General features: G+C 42.4%; 2 protein-coding genes across 2 annotated transcripts; both read left to right on the forward strand.

Moving 5' to 3' along the window:
- Window positions 1-2,127: 2,127 nt before the first annotated feature.
- On the forward strand, window positions 2,128-3,236 carry LOC147617687 (uncharacterized). Its single transcript, XM_086775933.1, has 2 exons — window positions 2,128-2,268; window positions 2,385-3,236. Exon 2 carries the CDS (start codon window positions 2,406-2,408, stop codon window positions 2,940-2,942), a length of 537 nt encoding a protein of 178 aa, XP_086632059.1. The 5' UTR covers window positions 2,128-2,268; window positions 2,385-2,405; the 3' UTR covers window positions 2,943-3,236.
- An 11,138-nt stretch (window positions 3,237-14,374) lies between these two features.
- LOC147617688 (uncharacterized) lies at window positions 14,375-15,359 on the forward strand. Its single transcript, XM_086775935.1, has 2 exons — window positions 14,375-14,515; window positions 14,632-15,359. The coding sequence occupies exon 2, from the start codon at window positions 14,653-14,655 to the stop codon at window positions 15,187-15,189; it is 537 nt and encodes a 178-aa protein (XP_086632061.1). The 5' UTR covers window positions 14,375-14,515; window positions 14,632-14,652; the 3' UTR covers window positions 15,190-15,359.
- Window positions 15,360-15,692: the final 333 nt, after the last annotated feature.

A 15,692-nucleotide genomic window follows, 5' to 3' on the forward strand; every position in this document is an offset into this window, starting at 1 on the left:
GGTATGATGTAACTGGTGGCATACAGCAAATCTGCATTGGAGAGGAGGTGACATTGACTATCAGAGCAAGAGCAGAGGTGATGTGTGATTTGTGATCGTCCTCGAGTTGAAGTAGTGAATTTGGAGTCGATCAAGTGAAGGCGGCCCAATAAGGTAAGAGTTTCACATTGAGCATAAGCCACAAGAGTTTGATCGGGACAGCAACAACCAAGGATGTAGAGAGAGAGAGAGAAAGAGAGAGAGAGAGAGATCCAAGGAATTGATGAGTTCTTGTCATGAAGACACGTGGACACTAGAAGAAGACGTCACCACCCATGCGGCTGTTGTTCAAGTGCTGTTGTTCATTGCACCACACACACTTACAAGGGCACTAGGTTGTCGTTGGTTTGTTCATGTCATGCACCTGTTGTTCATCTTTTACAAGGGCGCGGCTTGCTTTTATGCAGAGAGCAGAGAGAGAGGGAAAAGGGGGGGTGGTTGTGTTGTGCTCTTAAGATTCCTTTTAGAAGGTTGCTTTGAGGAGGTCCGAGGGTGGGGCCCTGTGCGGGTTCCGGTATTCAAACCCGCAACGTGGTGGAATTTGGACGACTTTGGAAGGTTGCGCTGGCCAGCAAGTCGTGCTCAGGACCCACTGTTGGGTATTCCATTGCGGCTAGTTTGGTACTTTCTGCCTTTGCGTCCTTCACAAGAAGTTTTGGGCATTTTCCCATGTGGGAAAGCGACCCACTTTCCCTTATGTTTCCCAATAGTGTGTCAACATCATGAGCTTCTGGAGACGAGACTCCGCATACCTAGCTAGGTGTGGTGGGGGGGGGGGCAGGGGGCTGCCACCCCCCCTCGAGGGCCGGCAGCCCTCTACCCCCCCCACCGCACCTAGCTAGGTATGCTCCCCCTCGCATGCAGAAGCTCATGATGTTGTCGTAATCCTCCATGTGGGAATCGTAGTTGGAAAATGTCAAACTTCTTGTGCTTTAAGGCACCTTAGCAAGGGGGGGGCCGGCAGCCCCCTGTGCCCCACCGCACCTAGCTAGGTATGCTCCGCCACGCCTGCAGAAGCTCATGATGTTGTTGTAATCCTCCATGTGGGAGTCATAGTGGGAAAATGTCTAAAACTTCTTGTGTCTTAAGCCACCTTAGCAAGGCCATGTGATGCAAAAGAAGGGGGGGTCTGATAAGGCAGAGCAGTCACGAGGGGTTCTCTGATAGTGATCAGGCTGCAAGTCTCTGCTGCCAATAAACGGTCATCTCGATTTGATTTTATGCTTTCAAATTGTTTGGTCGTGCAAGGTATGGTCCTACTAAGATAGTTATTTCTCAACATAACACCCATTATAAATTGGCAAAAAGGGTTAAAGTGGTTTACTAGTACCACAGGGTAAAACAAAATTTTATGCTTTCAAGGACAACCTCATTCAGTTCAATAGACAAAAAAGGACCTCATTCAGTTCTTCCAAGTTTTTTAATTGTTTTGTCCCTTGTCATGTGGAATCGTGCATGTATATATAACACAGTCTAAGGCTTTAATTCATGACTTGGAGGGAAACAAGTTATATTCATGAATTAAAGCCTAGACTATATTATATATACGTGCATGTATATATAACATAGTCTAGGCTTTAATTCATGACTTGGAGGGAAACAAGTTATATTCATGAATTAAAGCCTAGACTATGTTATATGAACATGCATGTTATATATACATGTATATAGGTGGGTAGGTAGATAGATTGATAGATAGGTGGTCACAATTTATTCATTTTTGGATAACTTTTATCAATGCTGCATGATGATGTTGATGTGAGTTTGTTTAATTGTAGCAGCAAGTGAATGTGTCGGTGAAAAGAAATGGTCTAGATAGATGGATGGATGGGTGTGTGGGTGGGTCAATGGATAGATTGATGGAAAGATACATAAAGTGATGGATGGATAGGTAGAGAGATTGATAGATAGGTGGGTAGGTAGGTAGGTAGTGTGGCGATTGATTGATGATGAGCTGGATGGACTTTGGAGACAGCTTTGGATTATGCGACTGTGGACGACTCAGAAGACTCCAGAAAAGCTTGAATAATGAGAGTCCTCAATTCATTTTCGAATTGAGGACTCAATTATTCAAGCTTTTCTAGGAGTCTAAGTCGTCCACGTGCTGAGACAAACAACGGCGGCGAAGATGAAGGCGGGGACGAAGAACAGGTCCCACTCGGACGAGCACTTAAACCCCTGCAAAACGAATGTAATCCGCCACTCCTGCACAACTCTCTTCTCCTCTCGGTGAGTCAGTGGCCCATCTTAAAACAAACTACAGTACTTTAGTTCGACCACCTCTTCTTGATCGGCGCATTGAGTGTCTACTAGTATCTGTCTGACTCGTTTTGCTTGCCTTACAGGGACCTTTCTGACTTCTGACAATGGCGAACATCAACGGAAAGGGCATCGCGTACGCGCTCCTGCCTGTGCTTCTGCTGCAGCTGCTCACGAGCCTCGTCGGGGCAGTTGACATTATATTCTACACAAGCACCTCTGCATGCAGTGGTGGTGGGTACTCGTTCAACGGCGTCGCTGCTCAGGTGTGCTGCGCAGTGAGTGCCAGCAGCGGGGGTTCTGTGCTGGTCACGAGTGCATCAAGCAGCGTCGCGAGCCAATTCTACAGAGGTGGAGCCTGCACCACCCAGGTGGGAACGGGATCTGGCGACTTCTGCTTAGTTGGCGGCCAGTTCACCGGAGCGTTCTGGTTCAATGGCAGACGCCGATCGCTCTTGGGCGATGCTGGTTGTGATAGCGTGATGAAGCCAACAGGAGTCGTCTACACTGAAGATGCCTCCCAGGGCCACTGGATGCTCACTTGCTCCGATGCAGCTGAGTTGTTCTCGCAGATGCAGAATGTGACGGATGCAGAGAAAGTGAATTGGCTCATGGCTCGAGGTGCCACCTACGTCCTGCTCTGAAGCTTGCATTGCATATGGCGAATAAATTGTAACGCAGCTACGTCCCAATTTCCCAAAAGGTTATAGCTAAGGCTGCAAGCAAGCAAGGATGTGTAATTTAATAAGGTGTGGCGAAGATATGCTTATGGTTAAAATAAAAACGCCTCAATTACTTAAAAAACATTCTCATATCCACATTCCTTTCATGAATTTTTTTTTAAAAAAAATAAAGGACCTCTTATTCTATTACGATGATATACCATCATAAGATGATGTCTTGTACGCTTTACACATGCAAGAATGATTTTTAACATAGTTGGATTCCCTTGTTCCATGTTCATTGATGATGTGCTACAAGTTTTAATCTCTATCTCAACATGGCTTATACTTGGGTAAAGTATGAGGAAATTTCTAGAAGGCTAAGAGAAATAGGAGATTACAATTGGGTGTAGTACTCTACCTTTTCTCATTTTTTGAATTGAAGTATCTAGATTTATTTTTAGCAAGTCTAGCATGATGGTTTTGTCTAAGTATATGAGGAAGGTCATTTAACAAAATTCTTAACAAGGCTCTACCAACAGACATTCAATGTAATAACTGCCTTATTATAATTTGCCTAATTTATTTTTAATAAGAAAGTGCATAGCCTAAGATTATCAAAATACCTATCTTTAAAAGAATAAATATTTCTTTAAATAACAAAGACCCAAAGACAATTTAAATGTGCATATTGATTAACAAGGTTAGTAAAAAGATATTTAATCTAAAATTTACATAAATGCTAATAGGAAGCCAAAATTACCCATCTTTAACAATAACATCAAGGCAGCCTAATATTTCCAAACAATATACAAGATCTATAAGAATTTAATTGAGCACACTTACATACCATGAGAAAATTAAAGGTGCCACAAAAGGTTTAATCATGACTTAGTAGCTTTACACAATTGGGAAGGGACTTATAAACATAGTAATAGAAATTTTGAAAACAAACATCATATTTTAAGTAGAAGAAAATATGTTAACCAAGGAATTGTATATGACAACGCTTACCTTGAAAATAAGTGTACCAACGCATTGATCTAGATTTTGAGAGATCCTTATAACCAAGAAATCTTGTATGATTCACCATATCCACAAGTTGAGGATAAGGCTTTGAGAAGATGGCTAGCAATTTTAACAACTTCTCCTTTCATTATCTAGTATTCATATTAAAAACAAGATTATTGAGAACATATTGCGTTCTTATTATAAAAGTTGTAAATAATTATAAGTAAAATGACATATACTTATCATGCAAGTGATTTCAACATGGTCATTATTTCAATGATTTATTGTGGGCTCTTACCCCAATTGTTAACACTCATGAGCCTACACAAAGGTCATGAGTTCAAACCCAAACACCTCTGATGATAGCCCATGTTTCCAATTGTGTTTTAAGAAAATAATATTTTTGGATAGGAGTTAGGATGACTGCAAGTGCATGATGGTTGGGTCTAGATGGAATCAAGTCTAGCATCAAAGATCATAGGCAATATTCTCATTCCTTATAGAACGGAAGTTTTAAGGGCTTAAAGTCAATGCAATTAAGAGGTAAAATATACCATAATAATAAAAGTATAGATCTAATAATGCACAAAGTGATTAGAATGTAACTAGGATATTGACACCAACTTCTAGAGTTTCCTTTTGACAAGCACCCTTGCCCTTCAAAAATTAAATGAAAAAAGTAAAAAACATGAATTTTTTAGAGTTTATATGTAATTTTTGGCAAGGAGGATGAAACAATTTAACAAGTATTTGATAGTCAAAATGGAAAAATGGAGGGGGGGGCATGATGGCAATCAAAGCTTGGAGGCATGCTATACCCAAGAATATATCCAAAAACAATCTTTTAGTAACTAACTAAGGGTGGTTACATCAACACCTAGGTTTAAAAGTACGTCAAGACCATTAGAATTTGAGGCTTCCATTGTTGTGAGAAGAAGTGTTCTCAAAAAGATCACCATTTTCTTCTTACATCAGGTGTAATAGAGAATGCTCCATGTGCTACCCATGGTACAAGTGTGGGAAGAAGATCACAATTTTCTCATTACTTTACATAAGGTGTAATAGTAGAGAAGGCCCAATGCATTACCCATGGTACTACAAGGTGTAATAGAGAATGCGCCATGCATTGCCCATGGTACGATGTGGCAAGAAGAAATCTCTCTCGTAAGAGAGAATGCTCCCATGCATTACCCATGGTACAATGTGGCAAGAAGAAATCTCTCTTGTAACGGCACCACATCAAACTCACGAGATATATAATACCACATACAACACACGCTCACATGAGTCTTGATCTTCTCCTAGTATTATATATGGTGGGGAACTGGCTTCATCTCTAGTGCTTACATTATTCAATGATTTCTTCAATCAAGGTTACTCGCTCCTTCTCTTCATCACATCAACCATGGCTCTTGGAGGCATGATCCACTGTCCCTCCTTGTTCAAGGTATCTATCTATGCATTGCTAAAATCCATCTTTTGAAAGATTAACTCGTCCCTCCTTGTTCAAGCTATCTATCTATCCATTGCTAAAATCAATCTATCAAAAGGTTGATTATACAATTAGATTGCGTTGCACAAGGCTGAGGTAAACCATCCTCAATTTTGCTTGCACAGGTGGTCCTTCTGATGATGATGATGATGGTCGGTTTGGATGGTTTCGGCTCTGCTGTTGAAGGAGCGAGTTATTGCAGTGATGAAGATGAGGCTTTGAGCCTTGCTTTGCATTGTGTTACTTCGGGTAGTGTGGAGAGCCACCCTTCAAAGCCGTGTTGTGATGGGATGAAGCAACTGGTGCGAGGCATGACTCTAAGTTGCATGTGTGAGATCTTGATCTCCGTTGGCGGTGTATGCGCCCCCAGTCTTGTGGACAACTACGTTGAAGCATGCTCCATATCCGTGCCTCCCCATTTCCAATGCAAATTATAATTTATTTAATCCAACCAACAGTTCTCTCTCTCTCTCTCTCTCTCTATATATATATATATACACGAGTTGGCATACCTGTCTCCAACAAGCATATTATCAGTTTTGAGGCCCCTTTTCTTTCAATTTTTTAGGCCCCTTTAGACTAGAGCTAGGAAATGCTACCATGTGTCACCCCTCCAGAGACCAAACTTAGGAAATGCTACTATGTGTCACCCCTCCAAAGACCAAAGCTAGGAAATACTACTATGTGTCACCCCTCCAATTGGAATCCCTTTTGAAATAAAGATATAGATAGATATTTATATACATGCATACTTCTCTGTCTAGTGTAAGTGTGTGTGTGTGTGTGTATATATATATATATACACACACAATACACACACACACATGCATACTTCTCTCTCTCAAGTGTAAGTGTGTGTGTATATATATATATATGTACATACACAATACACACATGCATACTTCTCTCTCTCAAGTGTAAGTGTGTGTGTATATATATATATATACACACACATATATATATATATATATATATATATATATATACACATGCATACTTCTCTCTCTCAAGTGTAAGTGTGTGTGTATATATATATATATATATATACACACACAATACACACACACTTACACTTGAGAGAGAGAAGTATGCATGTGTGTGTGTGTGTATTGTGTGTGTATATATATATATACACACACACACATGCATACTTCTCTCTCTCAAGTGTAAGTGTGTGTGTAATACACAATACACACACACACACATGCATACTTCTCTCTCTCAAGTGTAAGTGTGTGTGTATATATATATATATGTACATACACAATACACACACACACACATATATGCACTCGCATACACACACACACACACATATGCACTCGCATATCGTTTACTCTTCGTTTATAGGTGGTATTATACAATTAATAGCTTATTAGATAAAGACGGACATTGATAAGCTCGTAGCCCGATTGGTCAATTGGGTTGGCTCAACACCTAGAGGCCCCTGAGTTCAAACTCCACCTAGAGGCCCCCGACTTCAAACTCCACCTAGAGGCCCCCTAGTTCAAACTCCACTAGGGTATCCTCACTTGGTGCCAAATAAAATTTTGGGGAGTGTACCCTTCCCAATTTGTTTTTTTAAAAGATGGGACAAACCAATAATGTTTCATGCCTTAGTTTTTAAATAGTGATCCATGATCCAACAAAGGGATAATTCAAAGGGATAATTTATTCAAGGTCAGGGTGAGACTTAATATGAAGTAAAGATGACAAAGAGATTGAGCCTAATTCCACGCTTGAAAAAGTACACCTTTTGCTACAAGAAAGAGAGCCGGTAGAATTAGGACTTTCACTTGCCGAGATAAAGTCAATGAGGACAAAACAATAAGAGGATTAAAAAAAAGAAACAAGCGTGTTCCGGGATGATGTAGACAACAGTTGATACTTAATGGGTATACCGAGTTTCTAATGCTTGTGGGTGCTACAAACTGCATTAAGAACTACAAACATTGGACAACAACTCTCCAATCCATAAACACAAGGCAGTCAAACATAAGCAGGGCTAAAATGAAATCAAAGCAGAGAAGAATCCAGTCAACTCAATCCCTAGCAGAGACAATGTTGTCAAGGGGAAGCCTGCAAAAATAAAACAAACAATCAAAAACCCAAAAATAGCAAAAATTGAGCAAAATGCCATATTCAAGGACTGTAAACAAAGCCTTGAGAAGTCACTAAAATAGTGGACAAAATCCAAGGACAATAGTGGGGAAGGTGATGTAATTCGCATCCCATCAAACTTCAAGAAATATACCATTGAGGATAGGAAAATTATTCTTCAAGTACCTCAAAGGGTGAAACCAACTATAGTGGGAGAATCCTAAGGTCTGGAGGATGCAAAAAAGATTGATCTAGCAGAACCAGGATAGAAACCTTGTCCTGTGTACATTGCTATGGATTTGACAAAAGAGGAAGAAATGCTATAGATTTCCACCTTGAAGGAGTATAAAGATGTTTTTGTGTAGAGCTATAAGGATCTCAAGGGTGTGGATCCTGCCATTTGTCAACACACCATACCAATGAGGGAGGATGTAACGCCACAAAAACTACAACCTTACATGTACAATGATAATTTTGGTCAAAAAATCAAGGAGGAGATTTGATAAGCTCTTAGTGTTGGGGTATAAAGCCCAATATGGCCGTAAGGCTGGGCGTCGCCCAATAGTTCTCTTGTATATAGTTCGTACGCTGCTGCAACAATCGCACGACCATTATACACTTTGCTGGTAGTATTTGAATGGACTGAGGAATGTGACACAGCTTTTGAAAAGCAAAAAAAAAGCCTTAGTCATTGCACCAATATTGAAATCTCTAAATTGGAATAAGGAATTCTATGTTCACATCAATGCATCCAATTTTGCAACCTCACACAACCTCGTGATCATAAAATGGATTTCCCAATTTTAGATGCAAGCTAACATTTGAATGTGGTTGAAAATAATTACACCACAACAAAGCAAGAAGGGCTGACAATGATCTATGTTGTAAAGAAGTTTTGCCATTATCTATTGGCAAATCATTCTTTTAGAATTTGACTTCATGGTAGTGGCAAAGAAAGGGTCTACTCAGGACCATTTGAGCAAAATTTCTATTGTGAAGCACCAAAGGGGGTAGATAATGACCTCCCAGATGCAACTTTATTTAATATAGAGTCTGTACCATGCTATAGTGAGCGCATTGCTAGATTCTTGTCTACTACAATCTGGGATGACAAGATAGCTGATCTTACATGTCATGCAAATTTCTTGGATGCCTACTAAAGGTTTTAATTGATATTAAGGAGACTTTACTACCTAGGGACAGGCGAGATTTTACGCTTAGTTGCTAACTCAGATGAGTACCAAGATTTGGTTGTTGAAGCTCACGTGAGTATTTCAAGCCAACATTTCTCAAGAAAGGGAATATATTGTAGAGTGTTGTGCAACGGCAATTGGTGGCCTTGTATGCACCTTTATACCCAAGATTTGTAGTTCTCCCATGAACCGAGCAACGTTTCAAGTTATTCCATTCACTCAACTAAAGTCATGGTCCCTTCTATATATAGTGATAGAGAGTGCCATATCTTGTTCACAAGGTTGTGGATACTCATGGGCCCTCTTTCTATGTAAATGTACATGGGGCCACTTTGTATGAGGTAGAGGATTTTCTTGGTGCTAGAGGGACATGGGCTTTGGTTGGATGGTCTCTATCTGTTGAGATGTTGTCACCTTCTCAAGGATGCTTAGACATGGATTACTCTTTGTCCAAGACAACCTCAAAGATTACACACATTCTTGTTGCACAGCCTCTTTCTTCTCCCACAAGATGCATGAGGATTGTCTTGTGGAATGTGTAGGGGATGGGAGGTCCTTATTTTATGCCCTATCATGGTAGGTTGTGATAGAATTCGCAAAGATGGTAGGTTGTGATAGAATTTGCAAAATGTTTGGTTAGTAGCGGCATTGGTGTGCTTATGATTCATGAACGAGAGTCGTATTTGGCTAACTGATACTGCATGGTCACTGTGAAACTTTTATGGCATCACGATATGAACTTTTGGGCGCCCAAGGGAGTATGTATGTCTATTATGGACTCTTGGCAACATGCTATTTTGGACAGTGGAGTGATAGTCCCTTAGCATTCCCAAGGGATGATTATGTGGTTTGCAAAGTGTAGAGTGGGTTTGCTGAATGTACATGCCCCTAACCATGCGAGCGCGTAGAGTTTTGGGGATAGATCTTTGATGCATTGCTAGAAATGATGCACTGGTGTGTAAGGAGGGGTTTTAAGTATGATTAAGGACCCTTATCTGACAGAGTAGGAAACAATCATTCTATAGTAGAGGGGGGTGAGCTGGCGGCCTCAGAGCATCTATGTATGTATTTGAGGACATCATATGTATGGCATCATGAGGGATATTGTCATGAGTGGGGTAGCCTTTGCTTAGACTAGCAGGTGAGGGGCTCTAGCTTGTCATAGCTCGATTGTTTCTATGAAGGGGATTGGTTGGAGACTCAAGAGGGCTTAGTAGGGATCTTGGTTGGGACTACCTTGTTTTATCATGCCCTAGTTATCCTGACTTTGGAGGAGAGTCACAAGGGTCAGTCTATGCACATTCTTGAGAGTGTTCTTTTAGATGCTCACCTTTCAAAGCATTGGGGTGCAAGTCAGGTGAGAGAGGGAGAGATGGCCAGGTAGGCATCTCTAGCGTGGAGTTTCTCTTTTTGAGAGGTAGCTTAGGACAGGGTGGCTTAGTCTTGATAGGGGGAGCATCGACTTCATTAAGACATGACTTTGTTGTAAAGACTGTAGGAGGAACATCTTGATAGCCCATAGTAGCTGAGAGTTCTTGCAGTTTGAAAGAGAGTATTGTAGGTTGACCCTCACCTTGGAGAGGTAGTAGAAATGGATGCCAATTGGCATCGATGGGTCTAAGAGAGCTACCCCCTACTAGCAAAATTAGAAAAGGGATTCATTTGAGTGGCGATGGTGGGATAGATCCCCACCCCCTGCCCAGGTTACCCGCGTAAAATTTCCTTTATTTTGGTACACTGCTAGTTTGGGGTGTCAAATCTCTAACGGGTAGGCGCGGAGGGCCACTCTAGTGGCAACTAATGAGAGCACTAAAATCACCAAAGAGCAAAGTTCTAGAGAGTTTCAATGTGTGAGTGGGAAAAGGTCTGCCTCTGAAGGGAAATGTCCAGCATCTTTGCATGTGCAGGGCCAATCTACTAGGGGCATCTCAGTGGGGTAAGAAAGGAGGTGCACCCCAAAGTTCTATAGAGGGAAACTCATACATGAAAACATGGACATGTACCAGGAGGATTATACTATCTTGAACACGCGATCTTTGAACATGTACCAGGAGGATTATACTATCTTGAACACAGGATCTTTGATGTCATCAACAAGAATCCCCTTAGCTCATGCATAAGCCATGTACGTCGCTTTTCACAATGTGAAAGGGAGACAATTAGTCGTGCTGGTTGCAATGCTATAATGCCCAGCTCCTTGGCCATGGTCTCGGAGATAATATTCACTCCCGATCCTCCATCCAATAGTACTCTTGGTATTGTGCGCCATCTGATTTGCACTATCACCTCTATGACTATAGTGTCGACTTCTGGTACTATCTCAGCTTTAACTGTCTGACACTCTATTTCCTTCACCTTGTTTGGCAGCTTTTCCTTTGCCTTCTGATCTGATCTTGAAAGCTTTTGGATCAGTTGTTGCTTAAAGTTGGGTACTAAAGTAAGCAACTGATCTACGGTTATGCTTAGCTTTAAATTATTAATCAATTCATCCCATAAATCATATTTGGAAACTTGATTGTTTCCTGATGTTCTTTCTTCATCTGCTACCATCTTGCATTCCATTAGGTGAGTCACTTACCTTGTCAGAAGTCTTTTGCTTCCGTCTTCTTTATTGGGGAGGTCTTTCCTTTCTAGACATCGCAAGTCGGAAGGACTTCTGCTTCCGCTTGATCCTGTTCTGCCCTGGTCGGAAGGATTCCTACTTTTGCTTTGTCTGCCCCGTAGGCTTTTCGCTATGTCTTGTTCTTCTGGCACCCTTGGTGCGACTAGTATTGTGTTCATCCAGTGCTCTGGTCTGAACATTGTTTTACTATTCCCTTGTGCTGTTGGGCTTCTCTTCCTTGGCACATTGTCTTCTGCTATGGTATGGACTTTCTTAGTTCTCTTGGTATCCAGAGGTTTGAGGGATTGATCTTCCTCTTCATGAACCTTCATCTTTTCGAAGGCTATTTCTGCCTTCCTGGTCTCCTCCGCAGTTGAAGGGGCGGACACCCATTTGACAGTGACTTTGGTTGCCAAGTCGTCGGAATCAACATACCCTAACCTTGTGCTTCCTGCACTTCCCTGGCTGCTTCTTGTCTGATTCAGCGGCTTGCTCCTCCAAGTCTAGCTGTCTGGCAGCAGTTGAAGGGGCGGACACCCATTTGACAGTGACTTTGGTTGCCAAGTCGGAATCAACATACCCTAACCTTGTGCTTCCTGCACTTCCTTGGTTGCTTCTTGTCTGATTCGGGCTTGCTCCTCCAAGTCCAGTTGTCTGGCAGTCTTTTGCCCTAGCATGTCGGACTTCTTTTGCATAGACCTGGTTTTATGATATTTACTTCAGGTGTTGTTTCCATTTGCTGGATGTGAACCATATTTATGGCTGTGGTAGTCTCTCCATCCACCCAGAGCTCTATGAAGAAACGCAACTACAGCTCTATAAAGAAACGTGCAACACACGGCATGTTGGATGTATTCGAAACAAGGGGCCTTTGCGAGGCAAGATGTGTTGAGCGGTATGATGTAGCTGGTGGCATACAGCAAATCTGCATTGGAGAGGAGGTGACATTGACTATCAGAGCAAGAGCAGAGGTGATGTGTGATTTGTGATCGTCCTCGAGTTGAAGTAGTGAATTTGGAGTCGATCAAGTGAAGGCGGCCCAATAAGGCAAGAGTTTCACATTGAGCATAAGCCACAAGAGTTTGATCGGGACAGCAACAACCAAGGATGTAGAGAGAGAGAGAGAGAGAGAGAGAGAGAGAGAGAGAGAGAGAGAGAGAGCCAAGGAATTGATGAGTTCTTGTCATGAAGACACGTGGACACTAGAAGAAGACGTCACCACCCATGCGGCTGTTGTTCAAGTGCTGTTGTTCATTGCACCACACACACTTACAAGGGCACTAGGTTGTCGTTGGTTTGTTCATGTCATGCACCTGTTGTTCATCTTTTACAAGGGCGCGGCTTGCTTTTATGCAGAGAGCAGAGAGAGAGGGAAAAGGGGGGGTGGTTGTGTTGTGCTCTTATGATTCCTTTTAGAAGGTTGCTTTGAGGAGGTCCGAGGGTGGGGCCCTGTGCGGGTTCCGGTATTCAAACCCGCAACGTGGTGGAATTTGGACGACTTTGGAAGGTTGCGCTGGCCAGCAAGGCGTGCTCAGGACCCGCTGTTGGGTATTCCATTGCGGCTAGTTTGGTACTTTTTGCCTTTGCGTCCTTCACAAGAAGTTTTGGGCATTTTCCCATGTGGGAAAGAGACCCACTTTCCCTTATGTTTCCCTATAGTGTGTCAACATCATGAGCTTCTGGAGATGAGACTCCGCATACCTAGCTAGGTGTGGTGGGGGGGGCAGGGGGCTACCACCCCCCTCTGCCCCCCCCACCGCACCTAGCTAGGTATGCTTCCCCCTCGCCTGCAGAAGCTCATGATGTTGTCGTAATCCTCCATGTGGGAATCGTAGTTGGAAAATGTCAAACTTCTTGTGCTTTAAGGCACCTTAGCAAGGGGGGGCCGGCAGCCCCCTGTGCCCCACCGCACCTAGCTAGGTATGCTCCGCCACGCCTGCAGAAGCTCATGATGTTGTTGTAATCCTCCATGTGGGAGTCATAGTGGGAAAATGTCTAAAACTTCTTGTGTCTTAAGCCACCTTAGCAAGGCCATGTGATGCAAAAGAAGGGGGGGTCTGATAAGGCAGAGCAGTCACGAGGGGTTCTCTGATAGTGATCAGGCTGCAAGTCTCTGCTGCCAATAAACGGTCATCTCGATTTGATTTTATGCTTTCAAATTGTTTGGTCGTGCAAGGTATGGTCCTACTAAGATAGTTATTTCTCAACATAACACCCATTATAAATTGGCAAAAAGGGTTAAAGTGGTTTACTAGTACCACAGGGTAAAACAAAATTTTATGCTTTCAAGGACAACCTCATTCAGTTCAATAGACAAAAAAGGACCTCATTCAGTTCTTCCAAGTTTTTTAATTGTTTTGTCCCTTGTCATGTGGAATCGTGCATGTATATATAACACAGTCTAAGGCTTTAATTCATGACTTGGAGGGAAACAAGTTATATTCATGAATTAAAGCCTAGACTATATTATATATACGTGCATGTATATATAACATAGTCTAGGCTTTAATTCATGACTTGGAGGGAAACAAGTTATATTCATGAATTAAAGCCTAGACTATGTTATATGAACATGCATGTTATATATACATGTATATAGGTGGGTAGGTAGATAGATTGATAGATAGGTGGTCACAATTTATTCATTTTTGGATAACTTTTATCAATGCTGCATGATGATGTTGATGTGAGTTTGTTTAATTGTAGCAGCAAGTGAATGTGTCGGTGAAAAGAAATGGTCTAGATAGATGGATGGATGGGTGTGTGGGTGGGTCAATGGATAGATTGATGGAAAGATACATAAAGTGATGGATGGATAGGTAGAGAGATTGATAGATAGGTGGGTAGGTAGGTAGGTAGTGTGGCGATTGATTGATGATGAGCTGGATGGACTTTGGAGACAGCTTTGGATTATGCGACTGTGGACGACTCAGAAGACTCCAGAAAAGCTTGAATAATGAGAGTCCTCAATTCATTTTCGAATTGAGGACTCAATTATTCAAGCTTTTCTAGGAGTCTAAGTCGTCCACGTGCTGAGACAAACAACGGCGGCGAAGATGAAGGCGGGGACGAAGAACAGGTCCCACTCGGACGAGCACTTAAACCCCTGCAAAACGAATGTAATCCGCCACTCCTGCACAACTCTCTTCTCCTCTCGGTGAGTCAGTGGCCCATCTTAAAACAAACTACAGTACTTTAGTTCGACCACCTCTTCTTGATCGGCGCATTGAGTGTCTACTAGTATCTGTCTGACTCGTTTTGCTTGCCTTACAGGGACCTTTCTGACTTCTGACAATGGCGAACATCAACGGAAAGGGCATCGCGTACGCGCTCCTGCCTGTGCTTCTGCTGCAGCTGCTCACGAGCCTCGTCGGGGCAGTTGACATTATATTCTACACAAGCACCTCTGCATGCAGTGGTGGTGGGTACTCGTTCAACGGCGTCGCTGCTCAGGTGTGCTGCGCAGTGAGTGCCAGCAGCGGGGGTTCTGTGCTGGTCACGAGTGCATCAAGCAGCGTCGCGAGCCAATTCTACAGAGGTGGAGCCTGCACCACCCAGGTGGGAACGGGATCTGGCGACTTCTGCTTAGTTGGCGGCCAGTTCACCGGAGCGTTCTGGTTCAATGGCAGACGCCGATCGCTCTTGGGCGATGCTGGTTGTGATAGCGTGATGAAGCCAACAGGAGTCGTCTACACTGAAGATGCCTCCCAGGGCCACTGGATGCTCACTTGCTCCGATGCAGCTGAGTTGTTCTCGCAGATGCAGAATGTGACGGATGCAGAGAAAGTGAATTGGCTCATGGCTCGAGGTGCCACCTACGTCCTGCTCTGAAGCTTGCATTGCATATGGCGAATAAATTGTAACGCAGCTACGTCCCAATTTCCCAAAAGGTTATAGCTAAGGCTGCAAGCAAGCAAGGATGTGTAATTTAATAAGGTGTGGCGAAGATATGCTTATGGTTAAAATAAAAACGCCTCAATTACTTAAAAAACATTCTCATATCCACATTCCTTTCATGAATTTTTTTAAAAAAAAATAAAGGACCTCTTATTCTATTACGATGATATACCATCATAAGATGATGTCTTGTACGCTTTACACATGCAAGAATGATTTTTAACATAGTTGGATTCCCTTGTTCCATGTTCATTGATGATGTGCTACAAGTTTTAATCTCTATCTCAACATGGCTTATACTTGGGTAAAGTATGAGGAAATTTCTAGAAGGCTAAGAGAAATAGGAGATTACAATTGGGTGTAGTACTCTACCTTTTCTCATTTTTTGAATTGAAGTATCTAGATTTATTTTTAGCAAGTCTAGCATGATGGTTTTG

This window comes from Cibotium barometz, chromosome 36 (assembly GCF_041138505.1).
Source record: "Cibotium barometz isolate CiBa-2024 chromosome 36, ASM4113850v1, whole genome shotgun sequence".
Taxonomy (NCBI): domain Eukaryota; kingdom Viridiplantae; phylum Streptophyta; class Polypodiopsida; order Cyatheales; family Cibotiaceae; genus Cibotium; species Cibotium barometz.

Coding starts and splice junctions, on each gene's coding strand:
- LOC147617687 (XM_086775933.1), top strand. CDS start 2,406: ATGGCGAACATCAACGGAAAGGGCATCGCGTACGCGCTCCTGCCTGTG.
- LOC147617688 (XM_086775935.1), top strand. CDS start 14,653: ATGGCGAACATCAACGGAAAGGGCATCGCGTACGCGCTCCTGCCTGTG.